We start from the raw sequence: 16,246 nt of genomic DNA, 5'->3' as shown, positions 1-16,246 counted from the left end.
CATGATTCACGTCTCTTTCCATTCATCCAGTCTAACATTTCACTAGCTATCATTTCACACTTTGAGTAATCAAGAAGTAGCAGCTTTGATCTTACTGCCATCTTGCTTCTTTCAAGCTTACTCTACATGCTGGGAGTATTCAGTTTTTTGACCACATCAGCACCCTTCCTTGTCCTCCTGCACATATGCAAGTCCTTCCCTTTAAACTCAATAAAACTTTGGATCTCTTCGCTACTGAGACTACAATGCTCGCATCTGGTCTACGTTTCCAATCTTTACCATTCATCTCCTACCCCTACCATGTCAGGTTTGTCTTCCACATGGCTTCTTATCCACAGGAAAAATTTCTCCAGTCTTTCTCATCGCCACTGTAGCAACTCAGACAGTTCTCTTCCTCTTTCCTCTTCCTAATTCTACCTTTGTCTAAAGAAGTGCCTAAAAGCTGTGCATCTCTCTTCACCAGATTCCTTTCCTCACTGCACCCCCCATCCTTATTCCCAGGAAAACACAATATAAGTCCTGGAAAAAACTGTGTCTCTGTTGTTCACAAGTCTGGATACCACAAATATTCACTACCATGGGAAAAAAGGTAAGAAAACACATGTCCTCTTTTTGCAATATACAATGCTTTCAAATTAAGCCACTTATTGCCTGTTGAGGAGAATTAAACCACAGTTTGACTTATAGTAAAAGAAATTCAGTTATATTCCATGATCTTATCAATGTATATTTAACTCTATGAATAAATTTGTTTCAAACAGCTGTACAAAATGAAGTCAATGGTTTTGTTTTACCACTGTAATGGTGGAGCCTCCACCATGACTCAACAGAAATAGCTTCTGCTTCTGATAAAGTACAATTCAACAAACGGCCTTCAAATAAACAGAAAGTCAGTGCTTTCTGAAAAAAAGAGTGTTTCCTTTGTGCATTAGATACATCTTATTTATAAAATTGAAATTGGGATGTAAGGTTGAAAAAAGAGAGTGAGAGAACAGCCACTTCATAACTTTAAACATATTTTACAGTTTCAAAAGCTACAGGACAGCTAAGTTAGTTTGCCAACCTGCTTTCCATTTTGAAAGCTTAGATTCTTTCCTACAAAATGAAACAATCAGTTTCCATGCCTTCACTAATACCCATTGAAAACAGACCATATAGAAGGAGCAGTCATTCAGACTACATCCTCCTTAAATACACCTCTTCAGGGATCTACTGAGGCCTTTGACCTCTACCTTACCTCAGGCATCACCACTTCCCCACTTCTCCTCCTAGCCTCTCACCTATAAAGGTCAACTCAGCATTTTAGTACCTCCCTTCTCTTCAAGTACATCTTATTCAAAGAGTAAACTCCCATTTACTCCTAAACACTTCTTCACTCCTGCCACCAAAAAGCCACTTAGATTTATCATCTATGTAACTACCTAGAAATCAAGACTGTAAATTATTGCCAGGATACATGACAATGTAAAGTTTGATCACTGAAAACTGTCCGTAAGACTAAGTGGCATGCTGCTTCTAAAATTTTTAAGTAGCGCTAATCAAGTTATTCTCAGCTTCCTTATCCCATCAGACTGCCACAGCATCTGTTACATCAAGTCCCATTCCCAGTCACTGCCTACCACTCATGCATTAGTAGCACATTTAGCTGAAGTCATCTCTATCAATTCATGCATTCAGATTTGACCAGGGAAGCTACATGATGGCACTTTCACGTATCACAGCTTGCAATAACAAAAAGCTAAAAAACAGCTGCACATTTTATGTCATCCTCATCCCTCTGCTCTAGAACAAGCAAAACTGAAGTTTCATGCTTCTATGTAATATAGCTACACTAAATCCAGACACAAATACAGAATATCATGAACTTGATATTTTGTCCCCAAGACACTAATTGTAGTCAGTTTGCAAGGTTTCACTTTACAACCTAAATCAATGGAGGAACTGAGACTCATTTTGCATGCACAGCAGCAGCAGCGCAGCCAGTTGTTCCAGTTGTCATTGGTCATAATGCAGTACTTCAGAATAAAAGCGTGCCAGGTTTCCTTCCTTTAGCTAGTATATTAAACAATTAATTCAGACTATTGATTTTTCCCGGTTCTTGAACTTTTAAAATCAGCAGACTCAGCAGAATTGTCTTGAAGAAGCACAAGCCATGCTTAATGTGGTCACTGATGCCAGTTTTGTAAATATGCAAACAAGTGTTTTACTAAGACTACTTTTCACCCTCCCAAAGCAGTGCATTGTATTCCACAAACAGGAGAAGCAAAATAAGTGCTTCATTGAGGCAAATGCTGTGCAAGTCACCAATAGCTTACTGTAAGGTTCTCTGCTCCGCTTCACTGATTCGCTCATATTTTCCAGCAGATTTCAGGAAGATTATCTGTAGATGTACTTGTTAATGAATCCTTAACAAAGACTTTGTATCTGTCATCCTTTCACAGCCAAGGCTGCAGGTAAGTAGCAAAATGACCAACCACCAAGCATATGAAACTCTGAACACCACACTACCTGCATTTATTTGTACTTTCCATAAATGTACTATCCATCCCATCATTAATCACTGAATATGGATTGATGCTCTATGAACTTTAGGCCAGTTAAAATACCAAAGCTGAGTGTAGACATTAAATACTAATAATAAAGCTCACCAGCTGCTCTTGACAAGGGTAGGCTAGAAGCTGATTTGCTGAAGAGAGTTTGTGCTGACACTACACCCTGCAGACATAGATGAAAACAGCTATGCAGAGAGAAGGCAGGCCACTAGTATAAAATAAGAATGAGTCAAACTTTAAGCACAAGGAAACAAATCCGAGAGAGCCAGTGCTGGTAAAAGCCTTTAACCCCAAACCTTGTTTTTAACGCAAGTTTAAAAATACAAAAATAATTAGAATGCATGCAAACTTGATCCTCTAGTCTATTACAGACTGTAAATTTGTCTTGCACTTTATAAAACAGTTTATCCAATTTTAAGTGCCTCAATGGTCAAATGTTCTTTATTTCATTAGTCAGTATAAATTAAACATTGTACTCAGCTGCACAACTTCTGCACAGTATTTGCATTACTACCGGCTATCAGTAACCAGTTAGCAGTTAAACTTGGCATGCGTACAACAAAGTGTCTCATTTCTTAGAAGGCGCACAGCTATGCAACATTTGATTTTCCCAGCCTTTAAAACGGTCATTTGAATGCAATTAACTTTTGCCAAAAAAAAAAAAAAATAGACACAATAAAGATATATATTAATGTCTACTTCTGTGAAATTTCTTCCTATTATGCCATTTTCCCCTCACTTATTTTTCCAACAATCCCATAATGTATTAAAGGTCTGACACCAATTAACAATGAAAGATGACTTACGTAAACAGGCAGATTGTTAAATAAAGCAGGACAAAAGGTAAGTCACCTGAATTTTAGGCACATTAATTCAGTAAATGAGTTTCTGATTTATCTGATGAGCTAGCTCTACTAGAGTGAATTTAAACTTACTGACAGGTTTTACTGCATCCTTCCAATTAACATCAGACCTTCTCAGCCATTGCCCATGCATTTCCAAAGCAAAAATTTCCAGGTATTTCAAGACTGTCAAATGCACTCATTTGAAACAAGGGTTAGGGGTTTAGAGTAAAAAAAAAAAACAGTAAGAAAAATAAAAAAAGATTAAGCTCTCATTTTTAAAGTGTGTTACGGTGCGCATCACAATCACCTTAAAACATACTTTAAACACTGTTAAAGATTCCCCTCTTTCACAATTTGTTTTTCATTTTTCAGAAGGGTTTAATAAAGTGTTGGTAAAAAGCCCACATCAGGAGACACTTCGGTCTATACTGAATTGTGTCAAACCAGAAAAAGTCTTTTGTACAACCGCTCAGGTCCTACAGCAGGCCTTCTATCAGTTCTGACTTAACCACAAAGGAATTCTCTACACTGTAGTTACTATTAGAAGGCTACACTCCTCTGGTCTGTTTGCACATTTGCAGAATTAAGTCAGAAAAAACTATTTTAAGATAGTGACTTGCAACACAAGTTTTCTAGATGTCCTGGTCTTCAATAGCGGGGCCAAGGCAACAACGACTGGATGCATATTGCTACTTGGTCAGAGGACAGGAGGGTAATGGACCGCAAGGCCATCACATAAATCATGGTAACGGGCACATAGCTAGAAGGAGAATGCAAACCAGTGCACAGTACCAGCCGACATCTCTAGTGACCCAGGTCACAGAAGGTTATGAAGCCATGTCAAGGGCTCCATACATACCCAGCTCAGAGAAGCATTTTACATAGGTAAGTCTTAGGCAGGTAAACCGAGAGGAAAAACTAAGTTCAAGAAGACAGATCTCCCAGAACAACAAGTGCAGTTGTTGGACAGTACTCAAGTATTCACATGCTGTCAGGCTGACTGCATTCCAGGCAATCAGAATTCACATTAAATCTGTATCCTTGTTGCACATGAAAGCTTTTTAAAATTTCAAATTAGTTCCTGTCACAGGCAGCATATTCATAAATTAGGATAGCTTTTGTCAGTTAAAATAGTGTGGGTTTTTTTGTTTGTTTGTTTTTTGTTTTCGCTTGGTGGGTTTTTTTTAAAAGATGCAGTAAATTCTCCCACCTAATCCCCAAAGAAAACCAGCTAAAGGAAAGCAAGCTAAGGGATGTCAGCTGCATTCCTATACTACCACAACCTTGCATTCATATTTTGTTACACTACTACAAACCTTCACGATTTGTCTTGACATAACTAGATTACCTAGACAGCAGGTGACATTAAAATTGAACCCATGCAGACACACCTTACAGTGTGCCTTCTAATATACTTTATCCTTCGCCAGTAAAAACTGTTATACGTGATAATACACTTCTCTTCATTCAAAGTAAGCTTTTTTATTAGAACTTTAGCGGAGTCTATCTAATGTAAGGGTTCAATTTTAACAGGTTCATTAAAAAAAAGCAAATGATATGGCAAAATGCAGCTACTAGCTACTGATTTTTAAGGAAACCAGCCTGTCCAATGCTGACTTTCAAATACTTCCAGCCTACCCTCACACACACATTTTGTTGTTAATTAATTGCTCACCTCTGAAAGTTAAGAGTACAGAGAGAGAGAGAGAGCACACGCAAGCATCAATTGCTGGCATGACAACTGGCTCAGGAATTGCTACATACCAAAACATCTGAACGTATACAGAGATGGAATCACTTTCTAAATTGGAAAGCAAGCTTTGAAAATGAAAATTCTTTTACTGGAAGTGAGGAAAGCCCTGAAGTCCGCAGCAAAAAAATTGAGACATGAGAAACATGAAAACTGACCTAAAACAAACAATGAAAAATTTTGTTAGGTCGACCCAATATAAGACTTTTACAGTAAAGAAGATTCCTTGTTTTAAAAACTGTGATGGGAAGTGATTTACAATTCATCTTCTCCTTAAAAACTAAATAAATTCTAGAGCAGTACTGACACTGTCGCATTACATTTATCCTACTATTCATAATTAGAAAGAAAACTAGTATAAAGTTTTATTTTCATATCTTGAAAGCACTTTAAAATGCTTACTTTCTCTTGAAATCCAGATTAGATATTTTTGGAAAGACTGAAAAAAGGCAGGAGCTAATTTACAAAGTTTTCCACATTTAGTGATATGGTCTTGAAAGAAAGCTTTTTTCCTTCTTCTCCCTACTCTTTTTTTTAAGGGTTTCCAAAGAAGTTATTCAAGGTCAAGGATAGTACATCAGAGCACACACACTGAAAATAGCTTGTGCATTCCCTAATTAATGCATTGCATTCCAAATCTAACAAGGAAACTGGAATGCACTCAGATGTCTCCCTTTCAGGAAGAAATATTTAAAAATGAGTTTACTTGTTTCTGTTCCAGAACATGGAAATATTGGTAGTTATTTCTCAAAGCAAACTAAAACCGGAATCAATGAAGATATTTTCGCAAGACTCTAGTAGTCTTGGAACTAAGTCAAAAAAAGTCCAGCAAAAAGTCAGACATCATTTGTTTACTCCCCTACCACAATACTGTATTAACAAATTCTGCATTACTTGTTTTAGCCATACACTCCTAACCAAACACCAACACCAGGCAGACTGCGGAAGAAACCATGCTTGTTCCTTCAGCATGTCAGCAGATAAACTCTGCCTGTTTGAGGAGAAGTTTAACATAACCTTTTACCCTTGGAAAAAGGTCACTACCCACACCAGGACAATTTGGTATCACAGGACATCAAGAAGTTAACAGTGCAAAACACAGTGCTTGCATCTCCACAAATGACAGACTTTGTTTTGTCACGCAACTTAGTATTACTTGCATTAAATAAGCATTTTTTACTAAATCCATGTGCCCTACAGGTTTCCTCAACAATTATATATATATATTGCACGCATCAGTGAAGATCACCATGTCTGCTAAAAGGTGCATTTCAGCTCACAGCACAAAAACATTTGTGCCAGCTTTGCTAATAAAATACTTGGTGTTGTTTTATCAACAGAAAGGTGTTTCACATTATACTGTTGGCACTCGAACAACTAAACCTTGAAATAAGAGAAATTACAGTTGGTTTACTTGCTCCAGAATTTCACATTATTTTGAGCAAAGATGGCCAGAAAGAACAAAAAGAAAATATTAACTAGAACCATCATCCATTAAAAGGATCTGAAATTTACCGACTACAAGACACATTCCACCAGAATTACAGGTAGCAGTTCCCAACACGGCCTTTTAAAGCTTTCTCTTCCTCCTGGTGAAAAAACAGCTTCTCCTAGTTTTGAAAGCAATCACCAACTTTTAGCTCACGTTTTAAAAGAAAAAAAATAAAAAGGGAAGAGGGGGGGAATAACTAGCTGTAACAATAGATGATAAAAGCACCTCTGAGTCAGGAGACAAATACTTCTCATTAAAGAAAACTGGAAAAAAAAAAAATCGCAAGTCTTTAACTTCATTTAAGGATCAACAAAAGAAACATCCAAGGACCTCCAACCATTATTTTACATTTGAGAAATTTTACTTTGTTTTTCTCTAAGAAGTATTTTGGTTACATCCCCCTGATCACATATCACCAAGGGGCTTCAGAAAAACGAGTCTGCAGCTCCACACCGACGATACTGTTCGGCTGAGCCCTCTTCCACAGACACGGCGGTTTTCTAGCTCACAATATTAACATTAGATTCTAGAGCTGTGGTAAGTGCCAGTCAATTAATTCTTTACATTATTTTCCTTCCCTAGGAGTCTCTTCCCTCCAACTCACCTAAGAGGCATGACTACTGTGATTACAAAGCCTCATGCTGCTACGGAAAGGACTGCAAAGCCTTAGAGGAAGACCTGTATGAGCAAGCAGGGCCTATGCAACAAAGACAAACCGACCTCAAATTACAGACAGATGAGGATACTCTAGGAGTACTTACATGACATATCAAAAAAAACACTTCAAGTACTTCTAACGTGGATGCAGCTACAGCAGGAAAGCCGAGCTGGACAGCACTACAGCGAAGGCAGTCTCCATCTCTCCCCAGGCAAGAAGAGTCATACCAGCAAAGGGACAAGGTTTTTTGTTGGTTTGTTTTTTTTTCCCCCTTCTCCTAGAATAGCTTCGTTAAGGGCTCTCACCAGGTCAACTGTGCTATTGAGAGATCACACCTCTTCCTAACCTTGACAACCACAGCTGTGATGACAATACAGTACTGTATACTAATTCACAACTAACCCCAGAAACCAAATACACACTTCGCCATCTAAAACTGTCTGCTCGCTCCTGGCATCTTCACAAATTTGGCCAAATGAAACAGTCAATTTCTAATTTTCCTTCCAGATTGTTGTATTTACTCATAAAGTGCTTTCATGTTTAGACTGTAATTTTTACTAAAAATACTTGGTTTGAAATAAATGAAAAACATGTATGGTAGAAAAGTTCTGTTTTATGCAACTGAAAAGATGTGCTTTAGAAGCCCGCATTCTGGCTTTTTTTTAATACACTAAAAAAAGAGAATTCTCAAGGTCTAACTGAAACATATCAAAAAGCTATAAAAACATCCATAAATTAGATGCAAATGGAACTTTGAAGCCAGCTTCTTTGGAGAAAGATCTTACAAAATTAAGTGATCCTAATTATGCTAGGACAGTATCATTCAACTTCAAAATAGGCTAGCAGACAACTCTACTGCTTGATTATTAAGACCATTATTTGTACATATCACTAATGTGTCATCTTCCTTTTATTTAGGATTTTCTTTTCATCACACACGAGATGAAGTTGGGGGGGGCACGAAAGCAGGATGACAAAGATTTTTAGCAGAGCACAGACATAAGGTTTTTGAAATTCTCCTGCTTGAAATGAGTTGCCATGATAAAATTGTCTGAATGTTTATTCAGGGCTAGACTGAAAAAAAACCCCATAGAATTCAGAAGCCAATGGTTCCATTTAACTACCACTGAATGAAATTTACGTGTCTCCCTCAGAAATCAAATCCTGCATACCCTGTTTATAGTAATACTGTTACAAGTAAGGCTGTTAGAATTGATATGTAATAAAAAGTACTTTGTCCACTAACTGCACTTTTCCATAGTAGAATAGTAAACATTTACAGTTTCCATTACTCATACTGCAAAGAACATAGAGTTCACATTTATATGGTCACTAAACATGCACTTACATAAACTAAACATTAACTTTTCCTCAATGCTACATATTCAGCCATATTATATGGAACCAATTCCATTCTCCACCCAGTATAACTCACTCCAGTTGAATTGGCTTTAACAGCTGCACCTTTCTGCTTCACAAGGCATATCTCACCAGCAAGAGCCAGTCCTAATGACACAGGTACCTACCCAAATTACCCAAGAACTTTCCTTCAGCAGGACCCAGCCTACCCAAGTGCTCCACGACTCCCTCACAGGCAAGCCAAAGGTCTCTGTCAGAACAACTGACATGTTTCATATCACCAGTTTCCATTACTATTTTTGCACAGCCTTCCAAAGGAGGCTCACATAAGGTTGGGGAAAAAAAAAACAAACACCAAAAACAAAGCAAATGTATTTTCAGCAGTAGGTACAGCATTTGTTTGTAATGCATTTAAGGGCTCCAGAAGCAGCAGACAACACTTCAGTTGTATTTATGCATATTTTCTTTCTTCACATTGACCCTTGCCAACATTACTCAATGCCCCCCCCCTTCTGAAGTCATACAAAAAGTTACTTTTTTTTCTTTCACAACAACTCGCTGAGGCCTATTCCACTGCTGAAAGCCAGTGAAGGAAAGCCCACGCTGGGTGTCTGCCTCCTAGGGAAGATTGCATCTTTTATTTATCGGCCCTTGGCTTTATTTTCACAGTGAATTCCTGGCTTAAATGTAATCAGCCAAGAAACCCTCCCTATGTGCACTCCTGTCATTCCTCATTGCTTGCAAACAGAATTAAGTGCAAGCCAAAGGGGAAAAAAAAATAATCTCAGCACTGCCAACCAAACTAAAAAAGCCCTACTTCTGGTTTTGCCACTCCTGAGGAACCACAGATGCACCTCACACCTTTGCAAAAAAGAAAGCCAAAAGATGAAACTTATAAGAAAAGTTAATTAGATCAAAAGAAAAAAAAAAAAAGATTTAACTCCCTTAGGCAGAAGGGAAGGGCACTGAGCCTAAGAGCAGGGACACGGCTTCCCTTCAGGGAAAAAAACTGATGGCACGGTTGCAAACTATCCGCCAAGTCAAACCCGCAGCGGGCAGGACCGAGGGTTTGTTGTTTGGTTTTTTTTTGGCTGTTTTTTTTGTTTGTGTTTTTTTTTTCCGGAGGGGGGAATCCCGGAGTCGTCGTGTGTGTCCCCCACCCTGCCCGCCAACCCCGAGCCGCCGCCGCTAACAAAAGGCGAGCAGCAGCCTCTTTTGTCTGGCTTCCCCTTTTCGGGGGAGGTGGAAGGGAAGCGACAGAAAAACTGAATTAAAAAAAAAAAAAAGAAAAAGAAAAAAGATAGACACAAATAAACAAGAAAATGAGAACAAAGTCGCCGGGTTGCACAAAGAGCATCACACAACGGCGGGGGGGGCTGTCTGCCGGGGCCGGCCTCTGGGGGGGAGCGGCCCCGGCAGACAGCCCCCTCCAAAAGTGTGGGGGTACCCACCTCTACAGCCCTCTAAACACAGGCAGGGAGGAGTTAACCGGGGCGCCCGCAGCGGGTGAAGAGCAGCGGCAGGCGGCGGGGCTGGGGAGGGGAGGAAGAGGGGGGGTGGATATTGTTCCAGAAGGAAGAAGAGCAGCGCTTTCCCCCCTCACTTTGTCCCGAAAAGGTTCATCCCAAAGCAGACCCCCCATGCCCCTCCCAGGCGGGGGGAATCGCGACCCTTCCCTCCGGCTCGCCGCCGCCGCTGCCCTAGAAACGCCTTTGTTCGCGGATGCCCCCCCCTCAACCCCGCACACCCGCTACCGGGGTCTCGCACCGCTTTTATGTCTTTATTTCGGACGTCGGCGCATCCCGCCCCCCCTCCCCCCCCCATCGCTCCTTCCCCCGCCGGCCGCCCTTCTGCTGATTCATTTCCACCGGCGGTCCCCCCGGGATTAGGGGGGGGGGGGGAGGGGGCGGCGACATCTCCTCGCTATTGTGACTCGGGGTAAAGCGATGACCCGGATTACCGGGGGTGGGCGCTGGGAAGGGGCAGAGCCAAACAGGATTACAGGGGCTGGATTACCGGGCACGGCGCGGTGCGGGGGTGGGGGGGGGAGTTAAAGGGACAGGCGGGGGGCGGCCCAGCCGGCGGCGGGGGCCGGGGCCGGGGCCGGCGCCGTGTCCGTCTCACGGAGCGAGGGAGTTACTCCGCGTGCGAGGGGGAGGAGACCGGCGGAGGAAGTTGCCCGTCGCGCATTACAGCTGGGGAGCGAAGGGCTCGTACGGGCCAGGCCGCGGGGGGCAGCTCCCCGCCCGCGCTGCCGCCCCCCGCCTCCTCCAAGGGGCTGCCGGGGGAGGCTCCGGCCACCGGGGCCACCGAGGGAGGCGGCTGGCCGGCTAGCAGGCGGGTGACACGCAGGGGCAGACCGGCGGCGGGGGAGGCCGGCGGCGCCCCGGCACCGGAGCACGGCCCCGACCGGTGACTCACCGACTTGCAGGACGTTATCGACGCAGCCGCCGTCCAGCAGAGCGATGCCCCTGCGGAAGGGCAGGCGGTTCTCGTCGGCGGCAGCGGCGGCGTCCACTGCCCCACCGGGCGCCGTAACGGCTCCCCCGGGGGCGGCGGCGGGGTCCTCGGCGCCGGTGTTGAAGGAGGAGTACATGCAGATCTCCCTCTCGCTGCGGGGGAAGGACCAGTAAACGATCCTGCGCTGCACCGGCTCCGGAATCCGCTCGAACCGCTCCTCCACCCGCTGGAAGGGCCACTTCTCCGCCACCTTGCGCGCCGCGATGTCCAGCAGGGACTCGGGGCTCTGGGTCTTGCCGAGCGGCAGCAGCCCCAGGGCGGCGGCGGCGGCAGCAGCAGCAGCTGCGGAGGAAGGTCCGGCGCCGAGCGCTCCGCTGCCGGGTCCGGCGCCGCCCGCCCGCTGACCCGGCCTGCATCCCGAGCCATAGCCGGGTCTGTAGCAGAGGCGCTTGGCGGGGGGAGGGAGCTGACCGCGCTCCGCCATGATCGCGCCGCTTCTAAAGAGACAGCGGAAGTGGCTGTAACCTATAAACAGCTGCAGGAACGCGGCGAACGTTCGCTCCCCCTCCCTGGGTACGCCCCGCCCCTGCCCTAATATAAAGTCGGGGGGCGGTGCCGGACGCCTCGCCAAAGGCAGGGGGCGGTGCTTATGCAAATCAGCGCCTCGAACGTAAATAGAACGGCCCGAGGAAGGCTCCTTCCGGGCGCTGGCGGGAGGGTCGGGGGTGGCGCGCCCTCCTGCCCCCCCTCCGCTGATGTCACGCGCACAAGCCCGGGCGCACCTCCCGCGCGTGGTGGGAAAAGGGGGCGTGGCCGGCGGCGCCCCCTTTCTACCACCATATATGGACTGGAATGCGGGGGCGGGGCCGCCGCGGCCTCAACCCGGTCACCTCTGCTGGGAAAAGCCGGCGGGCGGGGAACGGACCGCGCCTCGCAGCTGGAAAATACGGTAACGGCTGAGGCGGACGCCTTCGCCCGCGGAAAGGAAGGGGACCGGCACGCCTCCGGTGTTGCGGGGAGGGGCGGGGGGGCGCGGCAAAGCGACGCCCGCTTTCCGCCGGGGCCCCGCGGGAGCTGAGAGCTGCAGCGAGGGAGTCTCGGAGGGCAGGTAGGAGGGGCGCACACGGAGGAAAAGGCCCGGTCTCCTGCCTCAGAGCCCGCTTCTGAGGCAGGAGCCGCGGTGGATGGCCCCACGCGTGCCCGCACCGAGCCCGTGAGGCACCTCAGTGAAGCGCGCCCTCTGTTAGAGGCACTACGGTCAGCGGCGGCCGCCCGGCGCGTGCGGGCCCGGGGCGGGTGCCTGACGCGGCGGGCGGGCTCGCAGGCCGGTGCCAAGAGCCGGCGGTGGGTTCGCTGCGCACACGGGTCCGGTTTGGGAGGGCTCCGGTAGCCCAAGGTGAAGGGTGAGGCGCCGCAGGACGGGCGGTGAGTCAGTGGCAGGCGGTTAGCGGGTTGTGTTCGCCTGGGTGGCGCGAAGGGCCATCAGTCCCGGTTAATTTTTAGCGAGCGGTGGGGTTGCAGCAGAGGGTAAAGTCGGAGGGATTCCTTTTTTTTTTTCTGTGTTCATTTAAAAAAAAGGTTTTCTTTTGTTTTTCTGTGTTCATTAAAAAAAAAAAAAAAGCCATGCCATTCGGGATTGTACCGACTCCTCAAATTAAATGACCTTCCTGAAAAAAATTATAATAATGATAATGAGAAAATGACCCACAGTGTCAGGCTGAGGGTATCAGACTCTTGCATAGCACTGGGGAAATACCAAATGCTTCTGGCCCTAGTTACAGCCACGCTGCTTATGTAAAATACTACACACTACGGATCAGGGCTAACAAATACAGCTGATACCATCTTTCCTATGGATAAAGTCTTTGACGTATCATTTTAGAACAATCAGCATTTTTTATTAATTAAATATTTTGGAACTTTACCTTGGAAATGACGTTTTTGGTGACTCACAGTTGAAAACCTTACTTATTAATCTGTCTTGGATTTAACAACGACAGGGCTCGCTAGCACGCGGTGCAGAAGCCATAATTTGGGTTCCTTGAGTGGCTTCATTCACGTAGGCTGGCTTACCCAGCTAGACTACATTTTCCATGATGCAATGCAAGCCTTCAGCTGGCAGGTCCGCAGTCGGGAGGTGGCTCCATCAGGGAATGCAGAGAAAGAATCTCAAGTGTGCCAGGCGTTACGATCTAAGAGGTACAAATAACATCGAGCTGACTTGAAACTTGGCATCTACTTTTTGTTGCCAGCAAAACCCCAGACTAGAACAATAGCTTATTTTCTGAACAGGGGATCGAAGAGCATTGCAGAAATGGCATTTTCCATTAAAAATGGATGGGAAATTGAATGAACCATATCAGACTTGCTGACTTTGATTTTTTTGAAGAAAGATCAGCAGAAACCTAAAGATGGTTTAGAATATACAAATATCGGCTTTTTTTAGATGCTAGTAAGCTCTTAGACAGTAGCACTGATTTGAAGTTTCACAGAGAATTTCTTTACATCTATGTATAGAACTTTTTTTTTTTGCATTTTCTGCTGTCAGTTGCTCATACTGAGAAAATGACTGATGGTTTTTAACCAAGGAGTTGAAACTGTGGTCTACAGGTAGTGCCTGAACTATGTTCTGCGTAGTTTGTTTTTTGTATATACTACAAGTTGTTTTTTCTTTGGGATCATGAGAGCTACCTTCTGGGTAAGAACTGAGTTTAAACTGATGCTTGTGCTTCTGAGTATAGACCACACAAATCAGCTGCTCTTGAGGTGCCAGTTTCATAAGTCCACAGATACTTTGCTAGGATATTAACTAGCTTCTTCCTCATTTTAGGCATATATTTTACAAGTGATCTACTGGATTTATAAACTCAGTTCCAACTAAATTTTGGAGGTGTTAGGGAGTCTCTTACTGTTAATATGATATTGATTTCAGTATTTCTGAGAGCAGAAAAATGCAATATGTAGAAGATACAGAAGAACTTCATGACTGCATGTGTATAAAAGCCAAGGAAAATTAAATATAATTTATATTTAATTTTCACCCCATCACTTACTCCTTGCTAATAATTGTTCACATCTCAAAGTAATTTTTCTTCTAGGTTCTTCTAGCGCTATTTCTGTTTTAAACAAGTGTCTAGGAAGTCAGTAAAAATGCTCTTCTAAATTGGGTAATGGCTGTTCTTTACCAGGTCTTAGCCACCTGCTGCAATAAAAATAACACGTTAATGCCATTGGAAGAATTCTTCCTGTCATAGTACAGAAACTTTACAGTAAAATCTGAGAAATAAGAAGAGCGAGAGGAATGGCAATGAACACCAAAACATCTATAATAAGCACAAGTAGCTCATGTGTCAGTTATCTCAACTTAGTTGTTCTTCTGTCTTTTCAGATCTCGGTAGAAATTATTAAATTCGTTTAAGAAATCCCAGAGAAGAGCAGGTGGAAAAGCCAGTAGATCCACCTCTGTCATCCGTCTACCAGTCAGCAGGAACAGCTACTTTCCATTAAGTCTATGAATATTAATAGCTACACAGGATGCTGGTGAAGCTTTTTTATTTCTGAGCTAGGGAGCCAATGAAGAGATAATGGCATCTTTACTCTTGACATTCCGCCATAAGCACCAGGTGTTCTTCTCCTTGAGCTCCCTCTGCACTGGTGTAGCACCATAACTGCTTGCAAATTATCATCTGAGGCTGCAGTTCCCTTGTCCTGCCAGTATCACCCCTTGAGTTCCTTTAACTTTCTGGAAGCAAGTGGGAAGATGTGTTAACTCCAGGGAAGAAATCAAAATGTGTTAAAGCCATGCCTGAACTGTATTTTAATTTCTACTTTTTCTTTCAGTGGATGTTCTTCTTGCGGAAAGACCTTGCTAAGCTGAGCATTTGTTACCTCTCCTTTTCTGCCCCACAGTTTTAGGAGCTCTGTATTCCAGAGCTACGCATGGAGGAAGGAATGGCTGCAAAGCAGCATCCTTAACCGGGTTAACTTCCTGCACGTAATCAAAGGCTATTCTCTGAGCTGCTTGGAAAAAATATCCTTGGCCACCACCCAGTGAAATTCCTTCTTAATAATGTTTCCTTCTTAATAATGTTTCCTTCTTAATAATGTTTCCTTCTTAATAATGTTTCCTTCTTAATAATGTTTCCTTCTTAATAATGTTTAGGCCACTTGGAGTCATTTTTGCTCATTCCAGTAAAACACACGGGGCTTGGGCATTCTACCCGTTGTGCAAATGTAAAAGGAGGATCGCATACAGCTGCACAGTTGTCTTTGTATGAAGTAAACAATGAGCTAAATGTAGAAAAAATGGATGGCAGACAACCTAATGCTGGCCAACACAAGGCACCCTGTGATTAAAACTTATCTGGAAAGATGAGACTCAGCATTCCCTCATTGAAGCTGAACAAGAATCTGGATTCATGTGCTGCATAAAATATTTCTAAACACTGGGAGGGTAGGGGGTCAGAGGTGAAGAGGAGGAAACTTGGGAAGGGAGGCTGGAGGGTTCTCAGAGCTACAGCTTTAAGAAAAAAAAAAAAAAAACAAAACAGAAGAAAAATTATTTGAGGTGACAGCACTAAAATAACCAAATACAAGAAAGACCGATGGGCCTACTGAAACAGCTGACTTTACAACACTAAACCAAGTCTTTTTTATCCTGTTTCTTTAAGCCTTTTTAGATAACTAGGCAGTTCAGTTCTTATATGAAAGCTATAGGTTTTATGAATACCAAATGCATTTTAAGATTTATCCCTTGAAAGCTTGAAAACCAATGCTGTAGGTAAAGGTAGTAAAAACCTGGTCTAGTGGAAGGTGTCCCTGCTAGTGGCAGGGGGTTGGAACTAGATGATCTTTAAGGTCCCTTCCAACCCAAACCATTCTATGATTCTATGATTCTATGAAGTGTCACTGCACTTTGCAGCATAGTGACTCTGGAAATTGAAATACAGGAAAACCAGACAGTAGTGACGAGTGTCAACGAAGTTATCATCTTAAGATTGGCCAATGAAGAAAATAGTGTAGTTGATCAATATCTTCGGTTTTACAATGTTTTCTTAAAATAGTTTCCTTCATTGTGTTCAGAAACTATTTTTAATTTAAGGAGTTAAAGAGCATTTGCTTTTTATGAGC

The 16,246-nt window shown here is 43.7% G+C and overlaps 1 protein-coding gene across 1 annotated transcript in view; it reads right to left on the bottom strand.

Annotated features, from left to right (window-relative positions):
* The window catches only part of ZSWIM6 (zinc finger SWIM-type containing 6), a 118,682-nt gene extending 107,082 nt beyond the window's left edge, over window positions 1–11,600 (bottom strand). The window contains exon 1 of the mRNA XM_068422483.1: window positions 11,078–11,600. Within this exon, the coding sequence (XP_068278584.1) occupies window positions 11,078–11,600 (523 nt within the window). The remainder of the gene's footprint in view (window positions 1–11,077) is intronic.
* Between the last annotated feature and the right edge of the window lie 4,646 nt (window positions 11,601–16,246).

This window comes from Nyctibius grandis, chromosome Z (assembly GCF_013368605.1).
Source record: "Nyctibius grandis isolate bNycGra1 chromosome Z, bNycGra1.pri, whole genome shotgun sequence".
In the NCBI taxonomy this organism is placed as follows: Eukaryota; Metazoa; Chordata; class Aves; order Nyctibiiformes; family Nyctibiidae; genus Nyctibius; species Nyctibius grandis.
This window is presented reverse-complemented; position numbering and strand designations above follow the sequence as displayed.